We start from the raw sequence: 16,372 nt of genomic DNA, 5'->3' as shown, positions 1-16,372 counted from the left end.
TGGTTTATTGGTTCAACCGATAAATCACTAGTTGAACCGATAAAACCGGTCACACGTAAATATAAATTATAAAATAGTTAAAAATTTAAAATTAAAATTTGAAATACATATCTTCACTAAAATTTTATGAAGAATCAAGTCTCAACTTCTAAAAATAACTGATATAATAAAACCATAAAATTTTAATACTACAATAGTATCTTATTTTGACATAATAAAAAAATAATTAATTCACAAAGCCTATCATCTAACTATAATATCAGTAAATTTTAACACTAATATCAAAACAAATAACCTTAATCACAATACTAGCAATAAAATAGATAAAGTAAATTAATAAATTTTTAGTGGCTATGAGATGCCGAAAGGCATGAGCCAGTTGAAAAATTTGCAGTTTTTAAGCGACTATGTTGTTGGGAAGCGTGAAGAGAACAAGATCACAGAATTGGGAGCACTTGCAGATCTACACCAATCAATTTCCATTGCCGGTTTGGAGAATGTGGTGAACAGCAGTGAAGCTTCGATGGCAAGAATGTTTGATAAGGATGGCATTTGCTCTTTGGAGTTGAGTTGGTCGCCAGATGAAGATGAGAATGAAGTTGATTCCCAAATAGAAAGAGATATACTCGACAAGTTACAACCTCACACTAATTTGAAAGAACTAGAAATCCGGGGTTACAGGGGTACAACATTTTCAGATTGGTTGGGAAGTTCTTCCTACCGCAACATCACATATCTAAGGCTGGATGGTTGCAGGAATTGTTGTATGCTTCCTTCATTTGGACAACTGCCCTCTTTGAAGGGCTTAAGAATTTCAAATTTTGAAAGTGTGGAAATTGTGGGTGCTGAGTTTTACTTTTACCAGAACGATGAATCTTGTTTGGAGACTCCATTTCCAAAGCTTGAAAGCCTTTCGTTTTCATCAATGCCTTGCTGGAAGGAGTGGCGTTCAATGGAGTTGAATGCATTTCCTCGACTTAGGAAGCTTACCATAATGGAGTGTCCGATGTTGAGAGGAGATTTGCCAAATCAACTTCCATCTTTGCAATCACTTTGGATTGAGAAGTGCGTTGAGGTGAGTTGTTGTGTTCCAAGGGCTCCTGCGATTACCACTCTTTCAATTTCAGGAAAGCATCTAGTGGGGTCTGTGGTGGAGGCCATTACCAACACGCAACTGACTTGCCTCACTTCTTTATGGATCTCAGGTTGTTCCTCCCACATATGGTTTCCAGTGAGTGCTATTCCCCCATCACTACACCGCTTGACGATTCAGGAATGCAGAGAATTAGAATTCGAAATGGATGGCCAACACCACTCACTTCAGGAACTATACATACGTAGCAGCTGTGATTCACTTGCGTCCTTCTCCTTGTTGGATTCCTTTCCGAATCTCGTGCGTGTTGAGATCATGTACTGTAGAAACATGGAGTCTATTGTGGTGTCACGCTCTCTTTCATGTCTCCGTTATTTATGGATCAACCATTGTGGGAGTTTGAAATCCGTGTCAACGATATGGATGGCAGCACCTCAGCTACAGCGTCTCTCATTAGTGGGTTGCCCAGAGGTTGATTTGTCTCCTACAGGGGATGGGGATCCACACCGTAGCCTCGGATCTCTTGAAATCAGCTACTGCGAGAAACTAGTGAGCACTGCAGCATTCATGAATTCACAATTTCAAGGGCTTATTGATCTTTGGATTGAAGGTGAATGTGAGAGTGTGAAGTGTCTCCCCAAGGAAGGTTGGTTGCCTGCCTCCCTTGAGTCTCTCACACTGGAAGGCATTAAAAGTGTGGAGACGTTGGAATGCAAGGGACTTGCCCACCTCACCTCCCTCCATGAATTATCTATTTATGAATGTCCCAAGTTGGAGAATATGGAGGGTGAAAAGCTGCCTGCCTCTCTAATACAACTCAGCGTCAGTCGTAGCCCTTTGCTGGGTAAACGGTGCGAGATGAAGGACCTACAGCTTTGGCCCAAAATCTCCCACATCCCTGCCATTCGAGTTGATAATAGATGGATTTGGTAATCCAACAACTTCAACAGGTAACTCTTTCTCTCTCTCACAACGTTATTCTGTATTTCCCCAAATACATTTGTTTTCTGCACTAACATTTATACTCTCTCACAATGTTGTTCTTACTCTACATTCTTGTTAATGTCTTGTATCATTCCTTACCAACACAGTTAACATTTTGTACACTCTCACACAGCTTATCCATGGAGCCAACAACATAAAAGTCTGCAGTTAAAGTTTTGCTTTTGTTGCATCAAGCCTATTCACTCATTGCAGTACTCTTACATGCTTTGATACTTGCTTCAGACCCTTAGGCATGGGAGTTGGGACATGATGAAATTAGGTTCTTCTTCCAACCTTGATTTAATATTCCTTTTGAATACTCAGAAAGAATGCTGTATCTTACAGTGCTTCATATGTTGCATACCATCAACTATGCAGCGAAGTATCGTATATTATTTTGATTTAATATTTGTTCTCTTTTCTTTCGTTTTATTGTTGATGGATTCCTCAATAAGAGAATGACGTTAGTGGTAATTGAAAAAACTGACAATCTTATATGATTGGCTCTAAATTCTTTTATATTTCATTGAAGTGTGCTATTTCTTTGAGCCTTTTTTACCAAAAGAAAGTTCACGCAAGATGATTGATTTATCTAAACAAAATTTCCCATAGTTCATGGTTGAAAGATGAATGGTGCTTTTGTTTCTCTGATATGTAGATAAAGTGCAGGTATAATCTAACTCCTCATTGCTGTTAGTGCTGTTAATTCATTGCACCATTCCTTACATACACGGTTTCTATTCTCATGTAGTTTTTGTTTGGAGCTAGAGAGTACTTCTTGTGTGCCAGATGTAAGGGTGGTATTTTCGGTGGTGTTATGAACTAGTAAACACCTGCATTGCATTACTTCTTTCATGTATTTCTTTTTTTTTCCCCCAACTTTTGCTGCTGACAACTTATACATTGAAGTTTATTACAACATTGACTGCTTTTTCTTTTGTTCTGTTGATAAGATGATGAAATCTACCGTGGGGGAAGTGTACAGTGTACCCTTGAAGGATACAGCTCATATGGGAAACAATTCAATATTCGCTCATCCAAAGGCAGAACTGAGATTGAGGCTGCTGATAAGCAAAGAAGGGAGTGCTCTGATATAAGCATCACAATTGGTGCAACAATTTGAAGTTCTTTATGAGGTTCAAGATCCTTGAGAATTCCAAACGGACACTCTCGAGGAGAATAGAAGTCGCGCTACGACTGCTTCTAAAGAAGTGGCTAGGAATCAGTAAAGAAACTTGATATCATGATCACTGAGATCTCCATTTGATCTGAGTTTGAATTACAAATATTGTTCACTCACTGTTCGTGGTGTATGCTTTCCTTTCCTTTAAGTACTTCATAGTTCTTATGTTAGTAAGTAATGTGTGATTTGTTGTAACTTAGTTGTACTTGAAGAAGAGAGTATTCAATAAATAGTAGATGTTTTTGGCCCCAGTCTGATTCCCTGATGGCAATGCCGAAGGGGGATAGAGGCTGGTCCTTAACCAGGCACTTGATGGCTATGCCGGAGAGTCTTTGGTTGGGGGGTTATTTTTCAAAAAAGAATAAAAGGTGTAAGATGGAAAGATGTTTATGGTTAACAAGAAGTTAAGAATGAAGAATTACTTCTTCCAGTGGCTTAATTGCGGTTTATTTGGCACTGTTCTTTGTTTTCTTTTATGCACTGGAAATAATTAAGATTGCCTACTTTCCCTTAAAATTATTATACTTGATCAACTGAATGTGTGGTGAGACACCAAAAAAAAAAAAAAAAGAATGCGTGGCGAAAACTTGCAAATCTTCTCTGGGTTATGATTATAATAAATTTTCTTATTCTAACATAAAAAAACCATTTAGTTTCTAAATTTAAAAAGAATGGTTAGAAAAGATCTTGTTTACATGATGAAGTTACAAGTGCTGAAAACTACGACATAAAAGCAAAAGGAAGAGTTAAGAGAATGAAGTGGAAAAATTTTATTGAAGATAAAATATTAAGGGTATCATGTCAATGGTTTTATACATTTAGATACAAGAGATTTTGTTAAGTGCTCTACAAGTATTTGAATATGTCAAAAATGTATATCATTTTTCTTTTATAGGAAAGATTTAGTAAATGATACTTTGTGAATTTTTTGTTGGCAACTATTTGTAGATTGTATTAATCTGTAATTGTTTCTATTAACACTACATTATATTGCAAAGGGTATATCAGTTGTACTAATCAGTGCTATTAATTTCCACTGACAATAAAGAAAGAAATACAATTGAAGTGAAACTTCTAGAGCACAGTTTTCTTTTGGTCTTACTAATTTCATGAATGTTTAAATTAAGTCTACTTAACAGTATGTTATTAAACATTTTTGAAAGTGTGCTAATTTTGACCTGATATTTTTCCCATTCACATATGTCGAATTTGGAAAACTTGAATCTAATTGAAATGATGATCAAACATTGTTAAAATATAAAGTAAAAAATTATTAATATTTAAACAATTAAATTACTTCCAATTGTTTGGTTGATGTTTTTGTTAGTGTGCAAGAAGAATAAATTAATTTCCTATTGGGCCAAAAAGCTAGAACAGTCCAATTTGATCAATAAATTAATTTAACCTTGTGCAAAATTAAATCATTAAAAGTAGCTTAACTCTTAGATTGAGACAAGTCCAAATCACAAGCCCATGGACTAATATTGGCAAAGCAAAAGAAAAAAAGGAAGTGGCCCAAGGACTTTAAGCATGCTACGGTACCTACTCCTATGGACTAATGGATTTCAAATTTTAACTCAATTAAGTTCATGTCTTGGTAACTGAAAAGAAAAAATTCAATTTGGTTAATTGTATGCATAGGTAATAGAAACTCAAAATTAAATTGAGTTTATTGTGCATTGAAAGCTTTGTCTCTTCTCTCTCATCTCTCTTTGCATTCAGTCATATCATTAGTCAAAAAAGAAGATAGAAGAAAGAAGTTATCAGAAGAAAAAGTAAAGTAACAGAGAAGCCTATGGAAGAAAGGCTGTGAAGAAGGAAGATCAGAAAAAAGGCATGGCAAGATTTTTGCCATTGAAGGCAAGATTTGAAAAAGAGCTTCAAGATTTTCGAAGCCAAAAATAGAAGCAATCCGCCTCTGTCAGAGAAGAAGATCTCAGTTGCAAAAACTCACTTCCATTTTTATTCATCAAAGAAAGAAGGTAGGCGCCGAGCTATACGTAGGAAGAAGCAAAAATGGAAAGCACGGAGTTGTCCTGGGTCAGATGTTCATCAAGGGTTCAAATTCTTTCTTGGAGCCAAAGACAAGATCAAGGATTCAGATTGAAGGAGCTTAATGAAAAAGGTTGAGAGAGGTACATGCATGTTGGTTTTTGGTTTTCCTTCTCTCTTCTCTCTGTCCGAATTGCTGCTATTTTTGGTTGGAGAAGAAGTTGCTTGATTGAACCGGTTTCAACCTTGAAAGCTTTCCCTTCTATAATAAGGGTGAACAGCCAAGGGTTGAGATCAATGAGAGAAAGTGAAAAGCACAGAGTTCTCATAACTACCCAAACTTCATGAGTTCTTCTCCTTCAATATTGTTCATTTTGTTTTCTTTTTCTTAGTATTGTCTATCTAGATCTCATGGTAAAAGACAAACATGATGAGATTTATAAGAAAAAGTCAATGAAAGGAAAAAGGCAGTGATCAATATTAGAGAAAAAGCCATAGATGTCTAAGAGTTTCTTTGTACATATGTATGTTGTGTTTCATGATTCTGTGGGGATTCCCTTGCAAGTTGGTTAGCACTTTGCGATTGAAAGCTAGGTTTTGAGTCCTAGTCAAATTTAGATTGGGTGTAAAATCTGGGTTTGTCCCTGATAAGCTTGGGTAGATCCTAGAGAAAGAATTGGTGTTTGTAATCTTGTAAAAGATAGTGAAATTCCATCATTGTTGTAGTGGAGACTAGATGTAGGCTGCATTGCATTTAGCAGCTGAATCAAGATACTTCTTGGTGTGATTCTCTCTTCTCTGCTTCTTCTCTATTTCTGGTTCGCAGGAGACAAAAATGAAAAATGTCTCTCAACTTGTTACGAGATAAAACAAAAATGTCTCTTAACTTGTTATGAGACAAAAAGTGAAAATATCTCCTGAAGTTCCTTTAAAGGTCAGAAAGTAATTTTCAACAAAAAGGGAGACTAAGATTCAACTCCCCCTTCTCTTAGCTACTGATTACCATCAATTGGTATCAAAACTTGGTCTCAAAGAGATCAAGCTTTGCAACTTGGAAAAAAGATCCTGATGGCAGTTAACAGTGGCCCGAATCTGGTAGTCTATACTCTGACAGAAGGGCAGTGAAGTAACAGACCCCCATTCTTCAATGGGAAAAACTACAGCTACTGGAAAGAAAGAATGAAGATCTTTATTCAGTCTGTAGATTATAGGCTTTGGAAGATAATCCTGGAAGGTCCACAATTTCCAACCACCACTGGAGCTGATGGAGTGGTTGTTCCTAAGGTTGAGGCCGACTGGAATGAAGATGACAGAAAGAAAATAGAACTCAACGCTAAAGCTGTCAACTTGCTCAACTGTGCAGTCAGCTTCGAGGAATACCGACAGGTATCAAGATGCCCAACAGCAAAGAAAATCTTGGACAAACTTTAAGTCACTCATGAAGGCACAACCCAAGTCAAAAGATCCAGAATAGACATGATGAACAGAGATTACGAAATATGCTCAATGAAGGAAGGAAAAACAATGGATGAAATGTTTGAAAGATTCAACATTATCATCACTGGCTTGGATGCTATGGGAATCAGACATCCAAAATCTGTGCTTGTGAGGAGAATATTGAGATGTCCCACTAAAGAGTGGGAAACCAATGCTATAATAATAGTTGGGAGTAGTGGTATTGATGAAATGACCTATGATGATCTGAGAGAAAACTTACTTGCTTTTGAAAACACTTATTTAAAGAGAGATACAAAAAAAGGAGTTGCTCTCAAATCAGTCACTAAATCTCTAGATGATGAATCTAGCAATAATTTATTTGACAATGACTTTATTTTGTTTGCTAAGAAATTCAGGAAAATGATGAAGTTGAAGGAACAAAACAAAGGTGGAAGTTCAAGAAAAACCAAAGAGGGATCTGAACAAGGTGATCTGCTACAACTGTAAAGAAACTGGACACTTCAAGTTTGATTGTCCAAAACTGAAGAAGGAGGACAAACCGAAAAGAGAAAAGAGGAAAGGACTCATGGTATCATGGGAAGACTTGGAGAATGATTTGGATGACCAAAGGCGCGGTGGCGCAGCTTGCAACAATGGCGGAGGCGTACCAGCTCCCCCTCCTCGTGAGACTCTCCTCTCTCTGGCCATTGCGTTTCTCTCTCCTTTGCGAGCTCCTTTCTCTCTCTCTCTCTCTCTTCAAACCCCCATACCCGCAACCGTGACTGCAACGACAAAGCTCCCCGTCAAGCGGCAACGACAAGGTGCGGCAGCGACGAGATGTCGTCCCCTTCCTCTGTTCTATGTGTCGGGTCTTTCTCTTTCACATGCGGTGGCTTCTTGTGGTGGCGATGGAGTCCTCGACGATGGCAGTAGAAGCTCTGGCTGCGGCAGGGACGGTCTCCAGGGGCGACCGCGAGGACCGCGGGACATCAACTCCTCTTTTGCGCTTCTTCCTTTCTCCTTCCCCCATTCCCTGTTTCGATCTCCTTCTCCCTCTCTCTTCCTGATTCGCGACAACGACGGCGACGGCGACTGTGAGCCCCGCCAGCGCCGTCCTTTCCTCCCCTCTCTTCTTCTTCCCGATCCTCAGCCTCTCTGTTTTTCCTATGTGTGTAGCGTGTGAGATGAGAGATGAGAGTGTTTGAGTTAATTTTGAAATTAGGGTTAGGGTTGGGAAAAGGAAATAAGGGTAGTGTAGACATTTTGATAAAATTGGAGGGTTGAATAGTAATAAAAGGAATTAAATGTAAAATGTTTCAAGAAAATTTAGGACATTACAGCATCCCTTGAAGGACACAGGCACACAGCTCATATGGGGATCTCAACTAAATATTTGCTTATCCAAAGGCAGAACTGTAGACTAAGGCTGCTGACAAGCAAAGAAGGGAGTGATCGGATATAATGCGAAGTTCTTTATGAAGTTCAAGGTCCTTGAGAATGCAAAATGGAAACTCTCATGGAGAATAGGAGTCTCGTTGTGTCTGCTTCTAAAGAAGTGGTTAAGAAGCCTGATATTATGGTCACTGAGATATTTGATCCGAGTTTGAATTACAAATGTTCTTCACTCACTTATTGTGGTGTATAATTTGTGCTCTATCCTTTCGTTTGAGTACTTCATATGTCAGCAAGTAATGTGTGATCAAGTGTAAGATGGAAAGGGCTAACTTAGTTATACTGGACATAGTATCCAAATTTCAATAATAGATGTTTTAGGCCCCAGTCTTATTCCTTGATGGCAATGCCGAAGGGGGATAGAGGCTGGTCCTTGACCAAGGCCTTGATGGCCATGTCGGAGAGACCTTGGTTGAGGGGTGGGATGTAAAAGATGGAAAGATGTATATTTTCAACTTAAGTTGTTCTTGTAACACAGCATGAGTAAACTCTATTTATTGTGTATTTCTATCAAAATGAAGCAAGTAATGTAAATGGTTAACAAGAATGAACAATCACTTCTTATGGTGGTTTAATTACAGCATATTTGCTCATGTTCTCTGTTCTCTTTTATGCACTGGAACACTAGTAGGAAATAAGTATGTCATAGTTTGATCCACAAGGCACCACCATTAGGCTTAATTGTACATATAAGTAAATATGATGAGGCCTGCCTGATTATATAATCAAAGTCAACAAACTTGACATTTGATGCATAATTGTATTGACAACCTAATACTATATACTATATATTGTAAATCTATTATCTCACCAAATGCTTGCTTTTGCAAGGTATAATTGAAAAACAGTGATATTATTCTTTATTAAAAAAATCAGTCAATTAAACATCAGAGAGATATTAGCAATGAGTTTTATATAATTAGTTTCTTCTTTTTATCCATCAATGTAGAAGGAGCGAAGAAAGAAAGAGAAAAGACTCAATTAGTAAACCTTCCAAGTTAAATTCTATAAAGATAATCCATGTACATAAATTCTATCCAAATTTATTGTGAAAGGACCTAAACTTCTGACCAAATTATAGCTATGCTTTTGGTTTGAAACTTTGACTAAGTTAACACTCCTAACTCCACTAGATTAGTCACAAGTTTCAGTCAATTAAACATTTTCAGAGACTTGAAAAAGTTTCCAAAAAACAAAATTCTGAATACTACAAAGACATTGATGTGCCTATGATAAAATCTAGCATGCAATTTGGTGTTTTGTACGTGCTAAATTTATAATCAATATACAAGTTTGGACAGTAACCCATCAATGTAGTCCTCTTTACAAAGGGAAGCATTACCTTTGAAGCAAGCTAAAGCATCACCTTTGAAGCAAGCTAAGCATGTTTGAAACTCAAATTTGGCTGTATTTTCTTTTCCCTCTACTTGGGACCTCATACACAATGGCTTCGTCGCAAGGGATGCGGGGGAAATGAAGGGCATCAGACCACTGATTGACGCCCTCATTCACGCTGTACATGTGAACGCTAAGGACCATCCATTCCAAGAACTCACACTCCGTTGGGAACCTCGGAGATCTACGGAGAACTCGGGAAGGACAGTTGACAACCTTCTTTGGGATGACCTGAAGAACCAACATGCAGAGGACTGGGTCCACTTTTTCTTGGTTTGCAAAGCCAGGTAACATAACAAGAAACATGCCATTGCCATCAAGATCAAAAAGAATAGGCGGATTCTCATGAATGAAGGATGGAATTCTATCTAAGCAGCCTTCAAGCCTTTGAAAGATAATGCCAGGTATTTGCCAGGATCAACCAAATCTGTAACAAACCAATACCAATATGAATAACAAAACTGAAGAGTAAAAACAACATGAAGATGCTTGAAATTAGCTGATACCTGGAATATGCACCCTTGGAGGAAAGAATTGACGCTGGCCATCGTCAGACACTATGACATAGAAAGAACGCGTAAAACTGTTGTCACCCTCACAAGTTCGCCAATCATCGAGTGGGTTGTGTGTGTCATAAGAGTGGATACAAACTCTTTCATCTTCCAAACAGGGTCGGAGGTATAGCTTACCATAGAAGTCGAACCGCGAAGTGTCAACTACCTTCCCACTACAAGGTTCACTAGGAGCAGCAGGCAAGTATTCCCAAACCTTGGTCCCGGAGCGTAGAACCGAAAAATTACGACCACTAGGACTCCACATGGGAACGTAACCACCCATCAATATGAAATAATAATCACTTCCAATTCTCTGAAGAGCATGACTCATGGAATCAAGAAACCATGGAGCATCACCGATTGATTTCAACTCCTCCAACTTCTTGTCAAGGTTTAGTTCGTAGATTCTTTTGGACAGCATAAAAGGACCACGACCGTCAGGAAATTCGCTTAAATATTGCCGACCTCCAACGAGATGAATCTTGGAATCCAACTCTACAGCATGCATCCAGGCCAGTGGAAGATCCACACTGAAATCAAACGGAATCGGAGGTAGATTTTTACAATCCACATCCTTCTCCTCCTCGGGTGTTATCAGTTTCATGGGGTCGATCCCGCAGATCCTTTTATGCATTACCACCAAAAAATATCGTTGATTCTTCTCCGCCGCCATCCCTTCCTTCTCGCAATGCAATTACGTGCGCCAGAAAAGGAGACAACCCCTAGCTGTAACTCAATTAACAAGGTCCTACAGAATCAGAAAACAAGATATCAAAATGTACGTCGCAACTGGAATTACAATCTCTTTGTCAAAATAAATCAGACAAAAACTGGCAGAAAATTCCAGTCCAAAAAATCAGAAATGTAGCCCCAACAGCGGATTTGAATATTGGTAACTGATGAAAACTTTTATAATAATTATTATTATTATTATTATTATTTATTAGAGAAAGTATAGGGAGCCGATGAAATATTTGTACAATATAAACAATTGAGGTTTAGAGAATATTAAAGATATAACCATTAGTGTTACATTTTTTCATTAGTTGAAGCTTTTGGGATGAGTGGTATCATGACATGGTATTAGAGCTTTAGTTTCAAAAGGTCATGAGTTCGATTCTTGGTGAATCCCAAAATCAGTTTAAGTTTTTGGGATGAGTGGTCTCATACGTGGAAGTCCTTTTGATGGTTTCAGTAGCTATGTTTTTTTTGTCTCGTCCCTAGCCACGAGACTTTTTATTTTTGTCTCGTCACTTGGCACGAGATATTTTTTGTTTTAGCTCCTGTGCAGTAGAAACAGAAATGAAGTGGTAGAGAAAGAAGATTACACCTAGATATATCCTGGTTCAGCTGCTAAGTGCAACATCCAGTCTCCATCACAACTATGATGGAATTTCACTATAATCATCCTGATTACAAACTGTAAAGTGCTAACCCAACTTACAAGGGGATTCCCACAGAATCATAAAACACAACATAGATGAACAAAGGAACTCTAAGTACATCTATGGCTTTTTCTTTTAATTTTGCACTCTCTGCCTTTTTTCGCTCTATGGCTTAGCTTTTTCATACAAACCTCACTGTTTGCCTTTTTTCATGAGACTCAAGACATGACAAAATTAAACAGAAAAATACTAAACAGAATACTTTGAAGGAAAAGAAAATATGTAAGCTTAGGTAGATATGAGACTTCTGTGCCTTGTACTCTCAAACTTTCTCCTTGAATCAAACCGTGACTGTTCATATCTTTTATAGAGAAGAGAAACCTTCACAGTTGAAAAAAAAAAAAGCTTAACTTCTTTTCCTTCAAAACAGAACCGGTTCGGCCACAGAGAAAGAAGAGGTAACTCATGCAAAACCCAACATGCAAATACCTCTGGTTCTTCCTTGGTCATCACTCTTCATCAATCCGAGCGCTCCATCCTTGGCTTGCTCTCCAAAATGGATTTCTAGCCCTTGATGCTTCATGATGATGATGGCTTCATCTGCTCCAATCTCTGCCTCTTCCATCACTTCGCCACTCTAGCTACTTCCTGTGGTGGTTGAGCAGAATCAAAGACAAGCTATGCCTCCAAGGATCTACTACTTGCTGGCCGAATCTTTTTCTTTCTTTTTGAGTATGAAGAGCTCGAGATTACCTCACCAAATCTTACCATTTTTTGTGATAATCTCAGCCACAGCATACTTTTATTTTGTTATGTTTTCTTGCCATCATCATGATGGTTTTGAGACGTGATTTTCTTTCCTTTTGGTAGCTTGAAGTAGCTTCCATGGCTTCCTGGATATTGACCGAAGGAAAGAGAGAGATGAGAGAATAGAAAGTGTAGAAAGAGAAGCAATCAAGTATTTTTGAACAATTAAACTAAAGTGAATTAATTTATCTCCCTTTCTTTGCTATTGATAGCGTGCAGCACTATGGCAATCAATCAACTCAACTGCAAATTTCTCTCTCATATTTCCCATGCAATAATAATAATTGAATGTATTTTGGAATCCATCACATGGTAAAATTATTGGATCCGTTGGAAGCAATGAAGCTTTGTTTTCTTTGCTTCAAGGTTTCGGACCAAACATGCTTGCCTTCAAGCAATTCTAGTTTGGGCTTGTAACAATGATAATCAAAACTGGCCCAAAAATATTTCAGCCATGTGATCCGATGGAAGGCATAGAGCAAATGATAACATTAGCAAATGATAACATTTGCTTTTCTGATGAATTATTTTCGGATCATGCATTGGCTCATTAGCAAAGATATGAAATTGGGCTTATGATAATCATTCAATCTGGCCCAATAAGTATCACAACAATTCAGCCACACTTATTATATATTCTTGCATCAAACCAAAGCTGAATATAATTGGGCTTGCACCAGAATTTTATTTTTGGCCCAATATTAAAATCTGCAACAAAATTATTAATCAATATATGTTAGTTAAAAATTCAATTAATAATTTTGTAATTAATTATCTTAATAATGTTTCATCACAAATATTAATTTAGAGTTTTCAAACTCATCACCTTTGTTGGCTAAACGGTGTGAGATGAAGGACTGGCATTTCCATAAAATCAATGGCTGATTTAAGACCTGGAAACAATTTTTTCTCTAATCTGCATATGATTTCATCTGCTACAAACTGAGGAGACTGGATGAGCTTAGCTGTAAAATCATGTAAATTTTGTTTTAGATAAATCAATGATCTTGCGTGAACTTTCCCTGGGTGGAAAATCATCATTAGAGGCTGAAAGAAATAGCTTACTTCAACCAATATAAAAGATTTAAAGCTTTTGCAATTATCACTAGTGTCATTTTCTTTTCGAGGAATCCGTCAACATAAAACAAAAGAAAAGAGAACAAAATATTAAATTGAAATAATATATGATATTTTGCAACATATGAAGCACTGGAAGATACCTCTGAACAGCATTGTAGCTGAATATTCAAAAGGAATTTCCGAATCAAGCTTGGAAGAAGCACCCAATTTCATCATCTCCCAACTCCATGCAATGATTAAATAGTCTTGATGCATCAAAAGCAAAACTTTAACTGCAGATTTTTATCTTGTTGGCTCCATGGATAAGCTGTATGAGAATGCATAAAACGTTAGCTGTGTTGGTGAGGAATGATACAAGACATTAATAAGAATGAAGCGTACGAATATTGTAACGCAGACGAAGAACGGAAAACTAGTGAGTCACTTTATATGCAGCGTGAAGTTTTTGGATTACCAAATCCATCTGTTATCTGTTATCAACTTGTATGAGTTATATATTTGACCTTCGAATTGCATAATAGTTGTGCTGCAACTTCATACGTTGTAAGTAAACAATAAAAACAAGAAAGCTTTATCCCACTAGCCTTATTTCTATGCATGTGAGGGGTAACAGCACTATCATTAAAAAAGTAAAACTGAATAGTTTTGAATACTGGAGCTAGTTGCTGACATAAGCATGGGTGCTATTATGTATTAATGTTTGAATTATCTGTTTATATGGAGAAAACACTCTCTTAATAATGCATAACATTTCTTTTTTAGTGTATGATTCCAAGTTATGTAATATTATTGTGTGTATGTTCTTTTTGAAATTGTAAGGCCCCATTGTAGGTAGGGACACCAAAGACACACCGGCGGTACCTAGCTCATGTTGATGGAACTTATGGACCAATGCCTCGCAAAACTCCAAAGGGATTACTGGGAATGCCATTCAATACCACAGTAAGTTTTTACTTACTTCTGAAAGTTAGTAATAGGTTCGATTCTAGAACAATCCATTATACTCGTAGAACAGAGTGATTAAAGTAAGTTGTATGTTAATTAAACCTTCAGGGCGTAAATGGTCTTTACTGTGTGGGTGATAGCTGCTTCCCTGGACAAGGTGTTATTGCAGTTGCTTTCTCAGGAGTCATGTGTGCTCATCGAGTTGCTGCAGATATTGGTAAGCTAGAACTTCCCTTTGAAATTGAATATACAATGACTCAGTGAGTTTCACATTTTCTACTATGCTTTTCGAATTACTACCAATAGAATTTATAGTTGCATCTTGGCTCATGTTAATTTTAGACTTTTAGTACACATCGTGAGAAAGAGATAACAGAATCAGGATATAATTTACTGATTTTGATATTATGTGTTTTTTTGGTGTGAAGGAAGAAAAATTAGGGAACAAAGGCTAACAGTAATATGCAGTCTACTTTTACATTGAAGTTAAACTCTTGAAATGTAAGAAAATGGGAAGACAAGATACCGTGTCTTTGTTATATATATATATATATATATATATATATATATAAAGGGATAATATGAAACATTTTCATATATTCTAAACAGTTTTTTTTTTAAATTTAAATTTTGTTCTTTTTTTTCTCACGAAATTTTATAAAAGCATAAAACACTAGAAATAAAAAGAAAATGGAAATAGACATTGGAATGTGGCTTTTCTGTTGCTTGGATTTTCGTACCTTCATCTTGAATCTGTTTTTCAAGCAGGGTTGGAGAAGAAGTCACCAGTTATGGATACCATGCTGCTTAGGTTGCTTGGTTGGTTAGAACACTTGCATGAGGCATAATATAGTTAACATCTTAGATTATCATAACTTCTGCATCAGCTCAATTTTCATTATAGGATTGCTTCACTGAAGACAAGACAATAAAAAAGTGTATATTTGTTGTTGTATTATATTGGGGATGGAGGGATTTGCTGTGAAGTGTAAAATGTAAATGATCAATGTATGATTGATAAAGTCTTCTTCATAAAGGTTATATGAAGTGCTTTGTCAAGGTAGTTCAATGCTAAGAAAAAGGAAAACATAATGTTGGAAGAGCTTGCCTCTATAGTGGATTAACCCAACTTAACTAAGATCAATCAGATTTCAGTGTAATAATCAAATTTATGCAGATAATAATAACACAAGTTGTTGAAAGAAAGAGACCACCTGATGAGACAATATGATTAACCTTTTAATGCATTAATAGGATCAAATAACATCAATTTCGACGAACAATTTAACTGTCTCAACTTAGTTTAGTATGAAGAATAAACTTCAAGCAATCAAAGTTGCATTGCACTATTTATTTATTTTTTTATTTTTAAGTTTGAGATGAATAAATGGCCACAGTTATTGGAGGGTGAAGTTGTTAAAAAATTCCATTACTTGTTTTGAAAATTCTTGGACAGAGTGAATGAGACATAATATGTAGTCCAATTGCAGTCACATACACAACATTGATATATATGATCATGAATGTTTTTGAAGTAATATATATTTTTTCCTTTGATTTAAGGTAATGGAGGTCAATTATTGAGATACAAATGAATAATGGAAAAGGAAGATGGGACCTAAGTGCTTTGTCCTATATATCCAAATATTCGTTTTCTTTCTTGTTCATGGATTACCAAAGGAAAAGGAAGAGATAAAGATCACAATGGAAAGGAAATTTAGTCCATTAATCATTTAATTGTTGCGTTAAACATGCTCTTATAAGCTAAGGTGTAATTGAATTACAAAAGTGTCCAACTGCCAAAAGGGACATGCAACTCCCTCCAATGACTAGACTCTTATCTGATGGCCGATGAATTGCAATTTATTTTTTTGTTTTTTGTCTTTTTTTTATAACAATCAAATAAACAAACTTCGCGGAAAGAAATAATATGTCGAAATAAGATTAGTGAGAATAAAAAATTCTCAGCTACGGATAATAATTGTCCTCTGAAATCAGTAAATTATTGAAAAGGAAACATCATTTAGTACCTACCCCATGTGATTTTCTCCGAAGAACCCTTTCC

The 16,372-nt window shown here is 36.7% G+C and overlaps 1 protein-coding gene across 1 annotated transcript; it reads left to right on the top strand.

Annotated features, from left to right (window-relative positions):
• Positions 1–358: 358 nt before the first annotated feature.
• LOC130963597 (putative disease resistance RPP13-like protein 1) lies at positions 359–3,200 on the top strand. Its single transcript, XM_057889699.1, has 2 exons — positions 359–1,937; positions 3,031–3,200. The coding sequence occupies exons 1-2, from the start codon at positions 359–361 to the stop codon at positions 3,198–3,200; spliced, it is 1,749 nt and encodes a 582-aa protein (XP_057745682.1).
• The last annotated feature ends 13,172 nt before the right edge of the window (positions 3,201–16,372 follow it).

Source organism: Arachis stenosperma, chromosome 2, assembly GCF_014773155.1.
Source record: "Arachis stenosperma cultivar V10309 chromosome 2, arast.V10309.gnm1.PFL2, whole genome shotgun sequence".
In the NCBI taxonomy this organism is placed as follows: Eukaryota; Viridiplantae; Streptophyta; class Magnoliopsida; order Fabales; family Fabaceae; genus Arachis; species Arachis stenosperma.
Note: the sequence above shows the minus strand (reverse complement) of the source record. Positions and strands in the feature narration are given on the sequence as shown.